The 19,911-nt window shown below is 40.3% G+C and overlaps 1 protein-coding gene across 1 annotated transcript; it reads left to right on the top strand.

Moving 5' to 3' along the window:
* The first annotated feature begins 17,445 nt into the window (after nt 1–17,445).
* On the top strand, nt 17,446–17,772 carry LOC149206016 (uncharacterized). The gene has a single exon (XM_089397566.1). The coding sequence runs from the start codon at nt 17,446–17,448 to the stop codon at nt 17,770–17,772; it is 327 nt and encodes a 108-aa protein (XP_089253692.1).
* Nucleotides 17,773–19,911: the final 2,139 nt, after the last annotated feature.

The raw sequence follows: 19,911 nt of genomic DNA, 5'->3' as shown, positions 1-19,911 counted from the left end.
TGGCCAAAGCACAAAAACGAAGGAAAACGCCCGATTCACTCCAAATTTTGGCCAAAGCTTCTTTGACTGAGCATGGTACTTGATTGGGGACTCCCAGCCCAAATTTCAAGAAATTTGGAGAAAATTTTGTCATTTGTGAATTTTTTGTGTATTTTACAGGTTTTGGCCATTGGAGTGGTCTCACCCCGTGCGCGACCACTTGGGAGGACTGCTCAGAATCACAAAAAGTTGACATTTTTGGAAAGGTCATGCAAAAACTAGAATTACCTATACTTGGGGTCAACTTGATTTTGAGATTTGGGCCTCCAAAAGCTCAAAATACATCAAAATTTTGACTTTCTGCCCACTTTTTGAGTTGCAGAAAGTGACCTTGGGAGAATTGACTTTTGAGGGGTCAAATCAACTCCAAATCCAGAAATTCCACTTGGGATGGAAAGTAGACACACATAGCTTTCCAATGAGCCATCTTGCACTTGATTTCGACAACTGGAACCCACTCAAAACGTGCTGCAAAGGGGCGCGACCACTCGAGCTAAAATTGCCAGTTTTGACTTTTCAAGCCTGCAAACTCTGTTTTTTACCTTGGTTGATCATTTGTACTTGTAAATGATGGATGTATGGATAATTTTCATGGCACATTGATAGATTTAATCTCTCTTAACCCTTCTAGAAGCTTCCTTGATGTAAATAGTGAATATTTAATGCATGGATGAGTTAGCTAAGTTTTAGAGGCAAGTTGTTTTGACTGCCTATTATCTAGTGCTAAGTTTAGAATTAGTTCAAACTGCTCCTAGGAAGCTGAGCTCGACCCCTAGAGGTGGGGAAAGGAGTTAGGTGGTCTATATTATGCCTTCTCTTGCTCATTTTCATGGTTGGACTCTGGAGGGAGAAGCTCTATTGTATATTTTACTTGTATCTCTGCAATTTGAGGAAAAGGAAGGCCAGGGTTTTGCAGACATCATTGTGGATTCTTGTGGATCATTGTGTTGATGGTGTGTTTCCTACTTGTCATTGTAAGTGTGTTTATGTGTTCCATCTCTTATTCTATTGCTGCTAATTAAACAAAAGAAGTGATAAAGTTTGAATTCATGCATGCCATGCTCAGCTTTCAATTTTGTTTAAATATTTATGTTTTCCACTGTCTAAAGAGGATTCAAAGTCATTGTTTGCCCTCTTTAGCTCCCTCTCTTTCTTCCTTGATCATCCATTTCAGCTTAAGGCATCAGCACAAACTCCTTCCTTGCCCCAAAGACCCACCTGCAAAAACTGAGCTCAATCCCCACACCCTGAATTGCACTTCCTCCAATTGCCACCAAAAACCCAAAAAACTTTAAATCAACCCTCCTTATCAGTTTACTAGCCTAATATCAGTGTTCCTAATTGGGTCAGCTCATCCTATTGAAAGATCTACCGAGTTTGACCGGAGAGAGCCTTCTCATACCCCGTAGGGCTAGCTACGAGGTGAAATGGTTTGATGTTGCCTTGAAGGTTTACCTTCCTCAGCCTAGGGTGAAATCTCAAGCGCTAACACTTACAATCGTGCCAAGCACTCTTCCACAAACACCTCACCTTTTGAAGCTTGTTTTGGTTACTTGCCAAAATCACCTCTTGATTTCATTCTTGAGAAAGATGTTTCCATTGAGGGACATAGTGACATTGACAAAGCTCGTTCATTCATTGAAATAATTCAGCAAATTCAAGAACAGCTTGAGAAGAGTCAAGGCAAGTACAAGGAAAGACATGACAAGCATAGAGTCGATCACAAGTTTCAAGAAGGGGATGAGGTATGGCTGTACATTAGTAATTAAAGGATGCAAGGAGAAGGTAAAAAGCTGAAGCCTATTCATTATGGTCCATTCAAAATCCTCAAGAAGGTTGGAAATAATGCTTTTCAATTAGATTTGCCTTCCTACATGCAAATGTATTCTGTTGTCAATGTGGAGAACTTACGTTTGTATGAACCTCCTTTGATTGTTGATCATGAAAATGTTGTTCAGCTGCCATCTATAGAAGATTTCTCGTCAGAATTCTTAGATGAGCTGAAAGAAGATACAATCCTTGACAGAAGGATATGCACTTCAACGAGGGGCAGTGTAGATTATGTTCGGGTTGGTTTCAAAGGCAGCAAACCAAACAAGGCAAAGTGGATGGAGGTGGACAGAGTGAGGGAGCTGTACCCTCACCTCTTTAACAGGTAGTTGAAGGCTTTTGGGGTCCAAAAGCTTCCCAATGGGGAGGCGTGATCAGGAGCTCATGTCCTAAGTGTCGTAAAATGCTCAAGATTTAAAGTGCTTAGAACTGGTTCAAAGTTGAATAACTGAAAAGTGATCGTCTTCCCGATTCCTGTGCCGCAAACGGTTCGAAAAACGGTCGCCGTATGAGGAACTTATGGCAAAAAGAAGAATTTGTCCATAACATTAGAAATTTTAATTTTTCAAAAAAAAATTAAAAAAGGAATATTCCGCCTGCCACGAAATCCGAGGCAACCACCAAACATTAAATCTAACTGCAGTTAAGTTGGCGGAATTTTGGCAGGAGCGCCAAATTTGGCGGACCCGCCATAATTGGCGGAGCTATCTGGAGTTAACTAAAGTTATCTGGATTTTTTCTAGGGAAAAACTGGAGAAACTTTAAATGACCATAACTTTGGCTAGGAAAGTCGGTTTTGGACGAATTTTTTTTTATTTTGGGTATTTTCGACCTTCTGAAGCCATTGGTGTAGGTATTACAGCCATCTGAGGTCATTTGCAGAGGTTTTGGAGCCGTGAAAGTTCTAGGAGCCACTAGGGCCCAGTTTTGTGAAGACTGTATAGGGTTGCGGGTATCCATTGGAGGTGATCCAATAGTCAATACTGAAGGATTCAAGTGTTCTGAATCCATTTTTACCATGTATTTCTCCTGTAGATGCTTCTATTCAGCTGTATTTTCAATTTGAGCATTTAATAAAAACAAGGACAAGCCCGGTTGGGAGCTTTGGACCCAGCAGACGTAGCCCTGGAGGGGGTGAACTGCTTTATCAACTTCTTTTGCATTTGTGGTTGATTTATTTTGCAGATAAAATTCGTTTTAATGTGTTAAACAGTAAAAGGAAATAATTTTGCTATGCTTAAATGGGTCATGAACAACTGAAAATTTCATGTGTTTTCTTTCTGCAAGACATGGAAATCTTTTAAACATGTTTAATTCTGAATTGAATACCTTGCAAACAAATTTCAAGTAGTTTCAAATTCAGATCATCAGTGTAAGCTTGGTCAGTTTAGTTTTGGAGCTCTCTCTCTATTCTCTCTCTCATATTCTTGGAAACTAGTTTTCTTGGAGCACTCTTGGAGGGTGTGGATACTTGGAGTTTTGGATCAAGAAGGCAAAGGAAGAGCATGAAAGCAAAAGAGGACACTGGGATCAGCAACTACAATGAGTTTTTCTTGCAAGTACCGAGTTGCATGTATGTTTTCCTCACTAGTTTTGGCATGCATGGCACATGCATGTGGTTTTTCGGTTATGGTTTTTCACTGGCATGGAGGATTGCCTAGATTTACAATGGATTTGCCTAGCCTTTCCATTTGATTTTTTTTCCTTATTTTGTTTTGGTTGGTTCTCATGTTTCCTTAGCTTGGGTTTAGTTCTCTTAAGGCTTGGATAGAGACAAATCTGATGGTGGGTTTGTGACGTTTGACTGTGAGGTGGAATCATTGTTTGATGGGTTAAGGTGGATGACCTATGGTATCCCTAGATGGTTTTTTATTGATGTAATCTATGAGATCCCACATTCATGCTTGAAATATGGCATGGGGGTGAATGGCTGAAGAGAGATTTGGATCAGCCATTCTATGGTCGAGTGGAATGTGAAAGTCCCATCCCGGGTTTGGATTTTGCATCATCAATATGAGGTTATTTTTCCTTGTATTTCTATGAGTATTATACTAGATTATATGTGTTTTATATGGTTGTGATTTCATTGTTATTTTTGTTGCTATTATGTTGGTTATGAATATGTATTATGATAGTGGCTATGTATGGCTCCCATCATGTTTTTACTTGTATATGAATGAATAATATATCTATGGCACTGTTGTAGCAGCTACAACACCCTCCAAAATTTTGGCTTGCACTCAAATTTCGGAGACTTCCTTAGTTTTTCCTTTATGGATGCAAACACTCGATCTCATTCTGTGACCTCCCTCGGAATCTTTTCACCCCTTTTGCTTGTTTGACCAACTATCCTCTCTTAGAATGTTGATTTTTTTATAATTCTTGCGGTCCTATTCTGGTGATTTCGGAGGTTTGTCTTTGTGTGTTTGAGTTGTCCTAGTTATGTAAACATCATTCACACTCATACAAAAAGTTGTAAGCATTATCGCAAAAGTGTCGTCACAGTTGTCCTAAGGTTTATCTCAAGTGTCGCACTTGTCACTTTTGGATCTAGATAGTCTCACAGAGGGAAATGCTTTGTCTTGTTGTTCTGGTAGTCTATGTTGTCATATCGTCGAAGTATGCTAAGTGTGTGATCACAATGTCAAGTTCCTTAGAAGTTCACTTGCCTCCCACACTTAGCAATTTTCCTGAAAAATCCTTTCAACCTGACAACCCCGCTTCACCGGACACCAGCTAATCTGCACTACACAGTCTCAGCCCTCAGTGATGTTGCTCTGCTACTTGGAACTGTGTAGTGTGTAGAGATTGTCCTACAGGAAACTTGCATTGCGCAATCCCAGGGTTGAGCAACCTACCTTCCTTCCCAGAATTGCGCAGAAGTTGCCTCAAGATTGACCTGAACCGCGCATTTCTCAGGATCAATCATCAAGCCTCCTCCATTCCTACTAGAAGCCTACAATAAGCAGAGACCTGAGCCTACTTTAACCCCCAGAACTGCGCAGTGGTGTCCCCTAGTGTCCTCCCTCAATTGGGACTCGTTGCTCCTAGAAACTGCACAGAAATTTCCTATCTAGTCCCTTTGTTGCCCTATCATGTCTTCCCTCAAAAAACTACGTAGACCTGCCTCCCAGGGTCTCACCTTGCAGCTACCACTAATGATCTCAACTGCACAATCTTGCCTCCCAGTGGCCTCTGTGCAATTTTTCCCAACATTGAAGATTGTGCTCCCGAGTTCCTTAGTCAAGCCTAAGTTGCGCTCTATGCAGTCTCAGTGACCAATCTCCCTCCCTGTCACCTGGAATTGCACAATGTGGAGTTTCTGAGCCCTCTTCCAAGCCTTTCATCCATCTTGAACCTACTTAATAAATAGAAATGCATGCATCTTAGACTAGGAGGTTTTGGATTTGATGTTGTCCCGTCATGAGTGAATTGCAAGAATAGGTACACTATCAAATCATGGTGAGATGATGAAGGAGACGAAGCAGCAGCTAACATGCTAGAAGACTTGCTTGCAGTTAGATGGATAGATGAATCTCATCGAGAAAAATCAAAGGGAACAAATGCATGCAACTGCTTTTCAAGACAAAGATCATTGAAGACCCCGTAGTATCAAGTCATGCGGAGGAGAAAAGACAACACATCCAAGAACACATCCATCACTCAGCAGCAACAGCAACTTGACATTCCCACCACAACCAACTATTCCATGTGTAATGATCCTAAATAGGAATACAAGTGATAACAAGCAAATAATATGTGCAGCAAATTATAAAAACGAAATAGACATTAAGCATCCACAGGAAAGTTGTAAATAGGGAATTGTTGAGCCATTTTATTAAGCTTTTGAAGGAAAAATACAATAGATAACAAGATGATGCACATGGGCTTGTCTCAACGGATAAGCATGACCAAACCCAGGTGGGAAAATGGTTGAGTTGAAGGTTGCCCAATTGTTGCACCAAACTGCACTACACTGCCTAGAAAATTGCCTCTCTATTGAAGTTCGAATGGCTAGAAAGGGCACTTATACTACCCAAAAAATTATGTTCTTTTAACCCCGGACTCCTTGGCCTAAACCCAGAAGGGATTTTGGTTGGTTTATACTTTTTAAATTTGACCCCCTTGGAGCCTCACCTCAGTTGTAGCTGCAAAACTCTGCCTGCTAGAAGTTGCTTGTAAATCCTCCCAAAAACACCTCCAAAGTGTTGGGTTCACCCTTGATATCCAACCCCTGACTTCCCGGATGATCTCTTGGCCAAAATCACCTACTCCCAAGCTCCATGAAAATCTGCTAAGTGGCCTCTGCATTGTCCCTCAGCCCAACAATTCGAACTGTTGGAATGCTGACTCAGCTAGCTGTAAAACCCAACGAGAATGTTGGTATATTGTTGCTACCTCATATCCTTAACACCCCGACAAACATAATGATCTATGTTGGCTTCAATATCCCTCTATGTATTCTCTGGATGCCCAGAAATATGCACTCCCTGCTCTGCGCTAGTTAATGGTGCTATGTCATTGCCCCAAAACTCCTGAAAATCCTTGTGGAACTGCCTCCTTGATGAGCACCAATATTTTAGCAAGAATGTTGCAACTCTTGGGCTACCAACTTTACTTCATCAACTCGGGGTTCGTACAAACTTGGAGGTGACAGTGTTGTATACACAAATAGATTTAATGGGTCCACTCTTTGTAACTGCTGAGCTGGGGCGATAGACCACTAAGGTTTCTCAAACCATCCTTCTATTGATTAGAAGAAGTCTGATTACCAATTGAGAGAGAAGAAATTTACCCTAATTGAGAGAATTGAAATGCTACTTACTGCAGTCATGAAACACTGAAATAGATGCCAACAAAACACATAACTCATCTAGTTATTTTTTAACATACCTTGCTTTCAAAAGAATTCTAATTTAACACATGTGGAGTCTTAACTAACCTAAGCATGAAATCTGATCTAAACAAGCACTTAATTTTTGTGTGCATGAATGAATATAAAGACTTTTTCTTTTTATCTCTTTGTAAAAATGTGAATGCTAATCCTTCTTGGTTGCATGGTAGGTGGGATAGGTGTGGAGGGAGATGAGTGCAATGGGTCAGATGTCTTGGGAGACAAGCATGGGTCTAACCTAGATTTCGTGATGCTTTTTTCACAATTCGGGCTCAAAACAGGGCACTACAGGTTTTCCTACTGGATGTCCTAGTTCACCTACAGGATCCCCTGTTTTCCTACAGGAACAGACAGAAAGTATAGGGGGTGGTTTGGAAGGTGGTATGGAGCTTAAGGAAGGTGAGTAAGGAGGAAATAAGGCAACGGAGTGGTAGGCACTCACTCAGAACTCAAACCAAAGCTTTATGATGGTTGGATTTGCTCAATAAGCATGGTAAGTTTTCCTTGTAAAATGATAACTCGAATTGAGAACTTAGTGGCTTTTGGAGATCATGGGTGGATATGGTTTGGTTGTGGCTGATGACATAAGGTCTTCCTGCAATGTAGAAACTCCTGCAACATATACATCAGTGTTGGCATTTATCCATAAATCATCTCAAAACAAGAAGGGTTTACAAAAATATAAGAAAACAGAATTTGCATCATTTATTTGCCAAGTTTATGCATGGGAATGCTTGAAACCTATTATGACAGCCACATGAGATCTAATGCAAGACTTAAGATATCAAAAATGACAAATGCAACCTATCTTCTAAAATTGAAAGATGATGACCTAATTAGCATAAAACCCCTAAATTTCATAAGAAATCAGAATTTTGTCTTTTTGGGTTGAATGGGAGTTGTTCCTCAAGCCATGGTCCCAGGAAGGGAGGAATGAGGTAAGATCCACCTGTTATCAACCTTTTTTGAATATTTTCTTATCTCTAGAATGTTATTGTTAAAGCTATTCACAAATGGAAGCAAACTAATCAAATCTACCAATACTTTCAATTTAACAACACCAAAATCAAGTTAAAAACTAACTATGAGATAACCTAAACATACAAGTACAGTAAAAGGAACCTTTGCTGCTAGGGTTGGGCACTAACCCAAGAGCTTAAACCCTCTGAGTCAACTCAGTTCTAGATCAAGGGAATGTTGTTCATTTTCATTAACATATCAAAAAAATACATAACAGTGTTTGGTCACAATCCTTCAACTCGAAAATTACTTAGCTATCTTGCACAAAAAATATGAATCCTAATGAGGCTCTCAACCTCTTTATTTATACGACTGAAGTTTCCAACAACTTCCTTAAATCTAGGGAGGCTTGGCTCCAAATCTTGAGATTAACTGGTTCTTAACTATCATTGGCTTGGCTGCCAATGATCCTCATGACTCGGCTGCCTGTAACTCTGAGCTGGTGTGATTTAATTGAGGGATCTTCGAGTGAGTGAGGAGTTAATGAGGGAGATCCCATCTCCTATAATCTCTCCTTCTTGTCTCATTCGAGTTCTTGCACCCTAATTAGCCATAATTTGCTCCCAAAAACTGCAATCAATGCACATTAGACCACTAGACATGACATCTTACTTTTACTCATCTCATTAAGCAAAATACAATTAAAACGTGTAAAGAATTATGAGAAGAGTTGATTTTAGTAAGCTGGAGGTGCATTAAGGTCCATATATTTTACCCATTGATGAGCCTCATCACCACCCCATACTGAAAGTGTTTCTCATCCTCTGAGAAACTCAATCTATGTCCATTTCCTTCATTGCTTTGGTGGCTTCCCTGACATCCCATGTTTCTGTTGTAGTCTCTTGCTCTTGTGAATAAAACCCTGCATTATTCTTTATCTCCTCCCACTGCTTTCTTTCTTCTTCTTCTTTTCTTCCTTCAAACATTCCTAAAAGAAATGGTGGATTGAGCCTCAAGCCAATCCAATTGACTTTGAGTCTTTCTAATTCTTTCTTATACATTAGGGTTCTATTTAGTGCCTCCCTCATTCCTTTAGGAGAATGATATTCTCTTATTTTTAGGTTGTAAGGTAAGGTGTTCCATCTCCTTTGGCAGGCTTGCTGGCTTTCATCTCCTAGCAATCTTAGCATGTCTTCAAAGTGTGTGATTGCATGTTCTTGTACAGCAAGGTACCTTGGTGCAAGCTTGAGGTCATTTGCGATGAGGTTGAGGGTGTTTAGGACAGCCATTGGGTTATACTGTTCTACTCTGATCATAAGGGTTATGCCTCTTCTTTTTCCAATACCTTTTTCATCTCTGTAGCTCTTGCCTCCTCATGATTCATCCAAGATTCCAAGGCCATTAATTGCAAGTCCCCTAGCTTTGGATTTGGGTCCCACACATTTAAATCTATCAAAGCTAAATTGTGTAGGTAGAACTCAGATATATTTTCTCTATCCTCCAAGGTGCTTTGATCACATAGGTCAATGAATTGTCTGTAGTCTTCGAAAGGCATAGTTCCTCTTTGTGCTAGGGTCTTTATCTGGAATTGTAGCCATTGTTCCTTGAGGTATAAGGCATATGACTTTGCTAGCATCCTGCACTGGATTGCCTCCATGGATAAACTGGCCATAGTTTCCAATTGGCTTTCCCTTTCTTGTAATTACTTCCTTAGCCATGTGTTCTCAGCCTCTAACTAAGATTTCATTATTTCTTTTCTATCTCTTATGCTACTTAGTTTGTTGCCCATCTCCTGCAATTTCTCCTCCTTGTGGCCTACATCCTCTACCCCTTTTGATTTAGCAATTTGCATCCACGTGTGTTTCCTTTCCCTCTCTTTTTCAAGTTCGAAGAATAAAGGAATGGAAAACTTCTTCGCTACCACCCTTCCTCCTTCAATGAACCTGTAGTAGGAGTTGAGGTTTGGTTGTGGGCTAGGCTCCCTTAGTTCTTAGCCCTCTTCCTCTGTTTCTTCTTGAGAAATTCCTTCCTGGTCTCTTTTCTGTGTTTCCTGTAGGTTTGACAGAGTTTCCTGTAGGATTTTCTCTACTTCCTGTAGGTCTGATTGTGTCTCCTGTAGGATACCTTTTCCTTTTGATGAGGCTGACCTTGTGATAGGCCTCCTAACATAGGTGATTGGAGACTTGGGAGAAGCTTGTTTTGATGTTCCTTCTCCTTCCTTTTTCTTTAGAGGGACTGCTTTTTCTTGTTGTTTTGGTGAGTCCTCTATGACAATTAGAGTTTTGGTAGGGGTTTGAGGTCTCCCTTGTCTAATTTTGGTGCTCTTTCTTGTCCTAAAGTAAAGTGGGGTTTGTCTTTGTCTCTTCCCCTTTGATTTGACAGGTGTACTTAGGGCAGTTAGAGCAGTTGTTGCCTCTTTCTCTGTAGGCTCTAGAGACACTCTTGGTGATTCTTCTTCTTCTCTCCTCTGAGTTGTAGAATTCTATTCATCCTTCTATCCTTCATCCTCTTTTCCACTTCCTTTTTCATCCTCTTCTTTGTCTCCTCCTTCCTCTTCTTTTTCTTCCTTTGTTTCTTCATCCTTCTCATATGTTTCTTCTTTTGTTTCCTCCTCTGTTTCTTTTTCATTTTCCTCCTCTATTTCCTCTTCATTGACATCCTTTGTTTCTTCTTCTCCCTCACTAGCAGTAGGGCTTCTATAATACTCAACGGATTGAATTGCTACTTCTGCTTGCATGTCTACAAATGTTGTCCATGCAATGGGGAATCTTAAGTTTTGTAGAGAATCTTCAAGGATGAGTTTGATCAACCCATGATGGGCTAGTTTCTGATGTTTTCCCTCTTGCACCTTGATGATCATGTCAATCATGGATTGTAGCATAAAATAGGGTATACTTAGTCTGTTATGAGGAGGTGTGTTCTCTCCAAATCTCAATTCTTGGAGGAGTCTGAAGTGGTATCAATACACTACATTGTATCTCCCTTCACATGAAATATATTGATGATGTGGTAACTGACTTCATTCCAAGGGTATGGAATGCTCTCCCCTCTAACCCTATTTTTGTCTTCAATTGGCTATTCTCATTCCAAAAAGAAACTTTCTTTGCAAGGGCGTTGTTAGTCTTGTCCTCTTTTCTCCATGGTAACCCTAGGGGAAGTGTAGTTATCCTCCTTATAACCTCAGGGGTAATTGCTATTGATAAATCCTTCATTACAGCAGTGGCACTGGATCTAGTGAGGGGTATGAGTGATAGAGCGAATTCTCTGGCCACATCATCATTGTATCCTCTCATCCTCTCAAAGAACCCCATCCATTGATGCCCTGTAAAAATTTCCACGACAGGAGGATGATGGTGGATTCTTGCATTGTTGGTGGGTTCTCTTTTATTGAAACCTCCTGTCATATTTCCCTAGTTATTTTTGAGGTTTGGGTGGACATAGTTCAAGACTTCTGGTAGGTGAGGAAGTTTTGGAGTTTAACCTTTAGTGACATGCAATATAATATTTCTATCCCTATATGCACTTCAAATTCCTAACCGAATTGAGGATTTCTTCTTTTTAAATGGAAAATATAGAAGGTATGGCACATACCTCCCTCTGCTATTTCATGGTGATGATAACCCTTGATTTTATTTCCTTTCGTGTCCATTGATAGCTCTGTAGGCCAATCTCCCTGTATCATGTAGGTTTCCTTCTTACTATAGGTGTTGATTGTTTCCTATAGGTTTTGTTTCAGGAATGACAAGAGTAACCTCTTTTCTCAATGAATCCTTGATGTTGCCTATGCCTTCCTCATATGGGAGTCGGTGTTTTATTTCTATTTATGGATGATTGTGTTGGGTGGTGTGTTGGTTGGCCGAGTACGAGTGCATTCTTTTGGATCGTTGGTCCCACTACCGCTCCATCATATCACCTTGCTTCGTAATAATCCCATTTTTGGATTCATTCCCCTTTTTCTTTTGATTTGACTTTGAAACGTGTGCAGTGATCTACCCCTTTTCTTCTTGTTATCTGACCGAGGGTGGCCATGTTAACTGGTCAAGGGTGGCCAAGTTAACTAGCCACCTTCACTTATAAAATCAACTCCCGCATTATTCCTATAGTTTTCATCATATAGTATTGTTGATGCCTCTAAAATCTCTGCATCAACATCGGGGAAAACCACCCGATCCGAACCTTAGTGCAGCTCCTTTTCCGTTTGGTGTGGTGGCTCCGACTGGATATAATGGGACTAGTTGCCCAGTGATATATGAGTTGATGGGTGATTGGTTTGTAGTGTGTAACGAAGGTGATAAGTGTTTTATCCTATAATTCAAAATATACAAATATAACTAATCTAACCCGGGTATCCTGTTAATAACACGATTTTTTATTGCTTCTATTAAACAAATAATTATAAAGATGGCTTATTCATAAAACAGAAAGATGCATTCATATGATGATTACTTTGTTTAAGAATTATAAAAAGTAATTATAAAAACATTATCGTGTTCATCACAATATATACCACTGACATATATATCCAAATGATAACAATTCTAAAACCTTTAGAAATGATATGCTAAAGAATTGTTTGAAAAACATGTATATATATCAATAATAGCAAGTTATAAGAAATGTTCATTCACATAGAGTAATCAGACAAAAACAGAGATAATAGTACCATATGCATTTGAATTCTCCCGATGTAAACAACATTCAAATTCTGCTTTCCTATTTGAGAACACCTTCAAAAGATGCACTAGTGCAAGTCTTATAAAAGCCTCTTTCACAAAAATGCAGAACTTTGGTCCAACTTTTGATAAAAAAATATTAGAAGTACAGAAGTGCAACTCCCATGTCAAGTTTTAATACAAATTGAGAAACCTTTCTAAATACATGAAAGGGTCTTAAATACTAAAAACAACAACTAACTATCAATAAAAATCGCTATGCGTTGGTCTAACTGTAGACATGAAAATCTGGGATTCATTATGAAAATAGCAGTGCAGTAGCGGTTGAGCGAGTTCATTGTATCGGCTTCTTTTCCTGTGATTGCAGCTGGCAGATTTCACGAATAGGCTGGATTTCTGGAGGCTGACTCATCCTGGAGTGCAGTTGGGCTGTATAGGTGGCATTGGAGAGTTCGGAGATCATGCAGTTGATTGAGTCCGAAAGACATTTCATGGCCATCTACTGGCTATGTGGCTTGACTAAGAAAAACCAGAATGTTTCCCATGTCAATTTTTGGATCTCTCCAATCTGTTTTTCTTTGTTCGTGAGCTCCTGTTTCCAATGATGTTCCAATGCCTTTGCTTTTGGGAGTTTACCTAGAGAGAAATCAGTGATCAAATTAGACATATGTAAATTGTTGTTTATTAATTCGATCAGACCGTTCATTGCAGCTCTACATCTAGAAGTTTCTCTTTCGCTTCATTCGCTGGGACTCCCATTCAGAAAACAAGATCTCCTTGTGTGATTCTTGTATTCTCGGCAAGTTGGAAGCCATTTCTTCTGTGGAATCTTGCCAAGACAGAAAATTGGTTAACCTTTCATCTGTCTTTTCCAATTCAAGTCTGGCGTCCATTGCCTTCTCAATCAATAATGCAAAGATATCGCATAAGGAGTTGGCCAATGATATGTTGTGGCAAAGAATATCCAACTGTCGGGACAAGGCTTTGGTTATTTCCAAGGCTTCTGTTCTAAATTCACTTGCCTGTGGATAACCCTTGTACCTTTCTATATGTTCTTGCATTTGTGAAATTTGATCTTCCTTTGCCTTCTTCTCTTGCTCACTTATCATCTGAAGCCTTCTTAATTCCTAAGACAACCCTTGTTGTTTATGGAGAGTCTGCTCATCAATCCTCTGCTTCTCCAGCTTCAACTTCTCTCTTAATCGCTCATTTTGTTGCCTCTGCTCTGTTAAATGTTGTTCAAGCTGACTAATCTTTTGTTGTCACTTTGCTGATTGCACCTCAAGTTGAGTAATCCTCTAATCCTTTTCCCTCATCAGATGGATGACCTCTGAGGCTTTATCCATTGTCGCCACTGTGTAAGCTCCTGCATACTGAGATAGCTTTGTTAAATCCTCAAAGGGATTGACTTCTGCTTTCCATACCACGTTCATCATTTCTGCCTGAGGAGTTAAAAGAGGACTTTGATCAATTTTCCTCTTCTTCCTCTGTCTTTTAACTACAGCCCTGTGCTTCAGACTGTAAAAGACATCGAGAGGTGGTATTTGTTCAGTTCGTAGTACAATTTCCTCTGTAGCATTCTCGGGAATGATCTCTATGTCCTGCTGAATTCTGGGTAGGCCGCTTGTCCCTTCAATTGGAACAGTGATAACTTCTAGCTTTTGTACTATTGGCAATTTTGGTGTAATGAGCTCTTGGGATTTATTCGGGTTATTGATGATTAAGTTGAACTGCTCCCTTTCCTTCATTAAATTAGGATCAATATTGATATTCGTATCAAGGGGCTCACTAGTTCCTTCTTGTGTCTGCTCCCTTTCTGGGGTCTTTTCCTTTTCAGGAGTCTTTTCAATAATTTTCTCTTCACAATGGCCTTCTAGTTGCACCATAGAGGTAGTATTTAACAAGTCTAAAGGTAGCATTTCCAATCTCTATGTCCTGAAGTCATAAAATTCCTCTAGTCCCTCTGCTCCCAATTTGATTTTTCCCAGTTTTTTCACTTGAGAAAATAACTCGGCTGAAGCAAACAAATCATCATAATTATCCTTCTCATGTTCAAACTTGGCGATTTTGGCATGAGAAGTGACATTGTAGGCAACAGATTTAGGATCATACTACCTCTTTGGGATGACTGCTAACTTTAATATTTTTATTTTCTCAGCTTCCTTCTTTGCATGTTTGAAGTCATGCAGCGTGAAAGCAGCACATCGGAGGGGGAATGAAGGCCACATGTGCTTTGTAGAATCCTTTAGGTTCCTTGACATCCCTTCCACTGTTATCTGATGTGCTATCTCTCTGGCAAGTAACTTATTAGGGATGTATAAGGGAAGGACATGTGGGTCAGTAGTGCTGACAAAAAGTCTGATGTAGGTGAACTTTTCTTCACTAAACCAACTACCAATTGAAGTTAGGTCGACACAGGCTTCCTCAGACAACCTAGGAGCAGGTTTATTGAATATGGCATAATACACGAGGAGGATAAAACCCTAACAGATTCTATAAGGATGATTTTTGTAATGGGCTTTCCACAATTCCTTATAATAGATATGAATTGGGTTTGCGTCCTGTGGAGTCCATTTCTAATCTAAAATGGGGTATTCAAAATTGAAACGGATAGTGTCCAAAATATAGGCACTCATATAAAACGGGGGTATTACCCGAGTAGTCACGAACCTGTTCTTCCTATAATCAAGTATTTGATTGACCATTTTATCAGACAAAATGGTCACCCAATCCATGATATAAGAATTAACTGCAGCCTCCATTAAAGGTACCATCTCTATAGAAAATTTGGCAGAATCATGGACTCCAAAGAGTCTGCACATCATAGCACCAGCATAATAGTAAGGAGATGCTAATGAGTCTACAGAGTACATACCCGATGATTCATGCTTGTGTTTGGTCGGAAAATGCCTCCACTGTCTGATAGGGTCTGATTCGATGGCATTTTCTTTGGCGAAAGCTTCCAAAAATGCTTTGTTATATCGCTTTTGTGGTTCAGGCAAATGGTACATTCTTTTGATATCTTCTGCTCTGAACAACCCAAACATTCTTCCATTAGCCATAAAGAAAGTTTTGTCTATGATATTGATACTTTCAATAACCCATCTGACCAAGTCATTATAGGGTAAGACTTTGGCGCGGGCTTTTATTCTGTGAAGATAAGAGCTGACCAAATCCTTAAGAGTATTCTCTGACTTATCAATGGAATCTATTGTTGCCACTGCTTCTTTGATCTCTTCCGAATCTTCGGCTTCCAGTAAATTGTATATATTTTCCCACGAAGCCTTGCCTAGCCTGAGGCAGGTAGTTTCAGATATCAAGACCTTTTTAAATGGTTCCTCTTTGGCTATGATGGGGGCCTCTAGTTTCTTTGATTTATTTGTCAATTTCGCTGGATTCATCAACTCAGACTTGCTCTGCAAAAGAAACAGAAGAACGTAACAAAGAAAAACCCGTTTAAAGCTAATGCAAAATATAAAAGATTAATGGTAATTTAAACGTGATAAGAAATATGAACTCAAATATTACCACAGATGAAATCCTCGAAGGATTCAACCATAACTTCTCTATTAATGATTTTCGTAACCGCCAATCGTGATACTTAAATGCCATTATGATATGTCGCATCGCTCATTTTATCAACAGTTCTTTAAAGTGGATCTCGTGGCTTTCCCGATCAGTGATTAGCAAAAATCGCATATCACAGATCGGGAGGCACAAACGTTAAGCTTTAGCTGTTTCCATACATAGCTCCAATTGCAATAAAAGTGAGTTATCATGGGGAAGCAAGATAATCAATAAATCGTTTGCTTTTTCGTTCATAATTGATTTAAGGTTTAAACCCGCAAACATTCGTTTCACAACCTTTTATCGAAAAGTGCACTTTTAATGAAATCGCATCAGTGATTGCCAATAGATAGTTATGTGTCTCATGCTTTCAACGATGGCCGATTGCGATCGGATTATCGCATCGGGAGATTTGAGTGAACTATTGGAATGCTTCTTTGATAACTTGTGATTTGTGCTTTCCGATAGCATTATCACATCGGCAATTGCCAATGGAAGCCTTTAAGTCTATCCTTTTAAATAAGGGGTGTGACATATTATTTTATATTTTTTTTACGAAAAGGTCTTGTTTGATATTTATATCGGATTAGACCTTTTCATAAGGACTTTCATGTATTATGTGTTTAAATCAAAGTTTGCGATTATTATTGAATTATTGATTTTAACTAAGTCCTAAAAAGGGGACCCATTTCTTGTTAAAGTTTTGGATCAATTTTGAAATGGGGAGGGTTGTTGTATAGCACAACAATTGGCGATTCATAGGGAGAAACAGTTATCTCTGAGAAAGTAATGTAATATCTATAACTTTCTTAATATAGAAACCATTGAGGATAAATAAAACAGTCTAAGAATAGTTAGATAAAGATTAACTCTGCAAATATATATATATATATATATATATATAACTCCATAGTGTCACAAAAAGCGATGTGCTGAGCCGACTGCCGCTGCATCGAGCTGAGACTTCGGCCCTGCGGTCGACTAAGGGCTTCCGAGTGGTGCAGCCAGAACCTCTGCATTCTCATCTACCTGGCAGACTAGATCGACCACTCTGCAGGCTGATCTGAGCGACTATGCCCGGAGAGATCTGGGGGAGCTCGACGAGCTGAGATCTCCCTCATGGAGTCTTCTTCGCCCTCCCCCGCTGAAGCAGAGGCCTTCTCAAATCTGTTGAATTCGCTGCCAAAAAAGAAAACTACAGAGGCATCGAAATTTGTGAAACGACTTGATGATATCCCGGAGATCTCGCTCCCACCTGAGAAACCGATCCAGGTTGCCCTTTCTTTGTCTGAACGTGCCTTGGTGGGACAGTTCACTGGCCTCTGGCCCTCCCCCAGATCCACTGAAAGCTGGGTCTGAAGGAACTGGGCGCCTCTGATATCGGGCAAAGTCACTTCTTACTTTCTGGGAAAGGGTTTCTTCCTATTCGAATTTTCAGAAAAGGAATATAAGGATCTGATCTTCCGAAATGGACCCTACTTCATGGGCCCCCAAGGACTGTATCTCAATAAGTGGACACCAGACTTTGATCCAGCAGTCGACGTGCTCACTGTCGTGCCTGTGTGGGTTAGATTGCCTAATCTGCCAATGCATTGTTGGAACTGGGAATCCCTTAAGCACATTGGGAATACCCTGGGTAAATTCATCGACCGAGCTAGCAGCAAAGATCAATATGATTGTGCGAGAATTTGTGTTGAAGTTGATCTTGAGGTTGGCCTGCTAGAGGCAATAAAGATCAAAGTTGGCAGTTGGACGCATCTCCAAAAGCTGGATTATGAACAGTTTCCATTCAAATGCAGGAAGTGCTAGTTCTATGGCCACTTCACCAGAGGATGTCCAAAAAATGTTGAAACAGAGAAAGGCAAAGAGGACGGGTGGATGCAGGTCAAAAGGACAAAAATAAAAGCCCCAAAAACAGGAAATGTCAATGGGAAAGCACTTCAAACAGGGTCTCAAAAGCCACATAGGGAAGAGCAAGGAAATAAATTTATACAACTCAGTTCAGCGTCAGAGGAAGTCCATGATCTAGAGACACAAAAGGAAGAATCGGCTCAAAAAGAGCCCCCCCAGGAACCAAAGCAAACAGGTAGAAAAACAAAAAAAATGCAAGATACACCCTTAGAAGAGGCTGAGGAGGTACAAGGTTAAGAGGATTCAAAAGAAGAAGGCGAGATAGGAGAAACACAAACCTCGGCCAGAAGATCGTTGAGGGGCAGAAAATCAGCCCGTGAGAAAAGAGAGCAGGAGATATACAAAGACAAACTGCAAGGAAGCCAACCCACTCTCAAGAAACTCCTGGCTAAGACTCCGAAGATGAATAGAAATCCGCCCCAGAGCTCAAAAGGAGCTCTCCACTCCAAAAATAAGTAATGAGAATCGTCTCCTAGAATTGTAGGGGTATGGGGAGAAAAATCAAGGAATTAGCAGTAAAAAGTTTGATAAGATCTGAATATCCTGACATACTCCTCATCCAGGAGACTAAAATGGAGGACAAGGCTTTCCTCCACATAGGCAAAAATCTCTGGAAAAAAAGTGAAGGGCAAGCAGTCTCAGCCAGAGGTGCCTCAGGAGGTCTGGGTACCCTTTGGAATCCAAGCAAGCTCACAAGGGTGAAAGAGATCGCCAACACCCACTGGCTATTCTCAAAACTAAAGCACGTTGATTCAGATGAGACTCTTTGTCTCTTTAATGTGTATATCTCGGTCAGTGCAGGAGAAAAAAAGAATTGTTGGGAATCTATCAGAGAGCTGGCAGACTTTGAAGATCTAGCAAATATTATCATCGTTGGAGATCTTAACCTTACACTATCTACGGCTGAAAAACGTGGTGGGAGCATAGTAAGGGATCCAGCACGAGAGTGGGCTGAAGACCTACTCCAGGATTGGGACTTGATCGACATCAAACCTTCGTCGGGCAAGTATACCTGGTCCAATAAAAGGCTTGGTCCAGGTCACATCGCTGCAAGGTTAGATCGATTTCTTGTTCAAAGCTCTTTTTTACTTCTTGGTTTAGATACTAGAATACATATTCTTCCATGCAGTGTCTCTGATCACAGGCCCATTAAGCTAGATCTCTCGGCTCATTGGGATAAAGGCCCCACTCCTTTTAAATTCAATCCTCTCTGGATCAAGGAGCAATCCTTCTTGCAATTAGTAAAGGATATGTGGAAGCAACCAGTGAATGGCTCTCCGTTCTTTGTGTGGGAGGAAAAACTCAGGAGAGTGAAGGCAGCTCTTAAAGTTTGGGCAAAATCTCTCCCAAACCCTATAGTGGAAAGAAAGAAGTTACAAGAGCAGCTAGAAACCCACCAGCTTAATTCAGAAAATGAGGAGATCACAAAAGAAATCCTTGAAAAAGAAGCAGATCTCCAACAAAAGTTGCTTAAAGCAAGCCTGGCCGAGGAAGAATATTGGAGGACCAAATCTCGCAGGCTATGGCTCAAGGCAGGTGACAGAAATACATCCTTTTTCCATAAACAAGCCCAAGCTCGAAAAAACTCCAACAGCATCACCGAAATCAGGGAAGAGAACACTATTCATAGAGACACTCAAAGCATAAAAAATGTGGCCTTTCAGCACTTTAAAAAGTTGTATAGCGAAAAAGAGGAACAAGCTCAAATTCCATTGACTGTAAATGAGGTTCCCAAGCGGATATCTAACAGAAAGAATCAGTTCTTGGAAGCAGAAGTCACAAACAATGAAATCAAAGCCACCCTCTTCTCTATGGAGCCGGACAAGGCTCCAGGCCCTGATGGCTTTACAGCCAGATTCTTACAGCATTGTTGGCAGATTGTTGAAAAAGACTTGTGTAGGATGGTTTGGAAGTCCCAAAACTGTCAGAAGATAAGGGGAAGCACTAATTTGGCTTTCTTGGCCCTTATCCCCAAGGAAAGAGGTGCAAATTCCTTCTCCAGATTCCGCCCTATTTCACTTTGCAATATAGGCTATA

This window comes from Pinus tabuliformis, chromosome 1_2, assembly GCF_031772625.1.
Source record: "Pinus tabuliformis cultivar Carrire ecotype Pingquan chromosome 1_2, CPIR1, whole genome shotgun sequence".
NCBI classification, from domain to species: domain Eukaryota; kingdom Viridiplantae; phylum Streptophyta; class Pinopsida; order Pinales; family Pinaceae; genus Pinus; species Pinus tabuliformis.
Note: the sequence above shows the minus strand (reverse complement) of the source record. Positions and strands in the feature narration are given on the sequence as shown.

Excerpts from the sequence above, each read along its gene's own strand:
- LOC149206016 (XM_089397566.1), top strand. The coding sequence starts at position 17,446 with ATGGGCCCCCAAGGACTGTATCTCAATAAGTGGACACCAGACTTTGAT.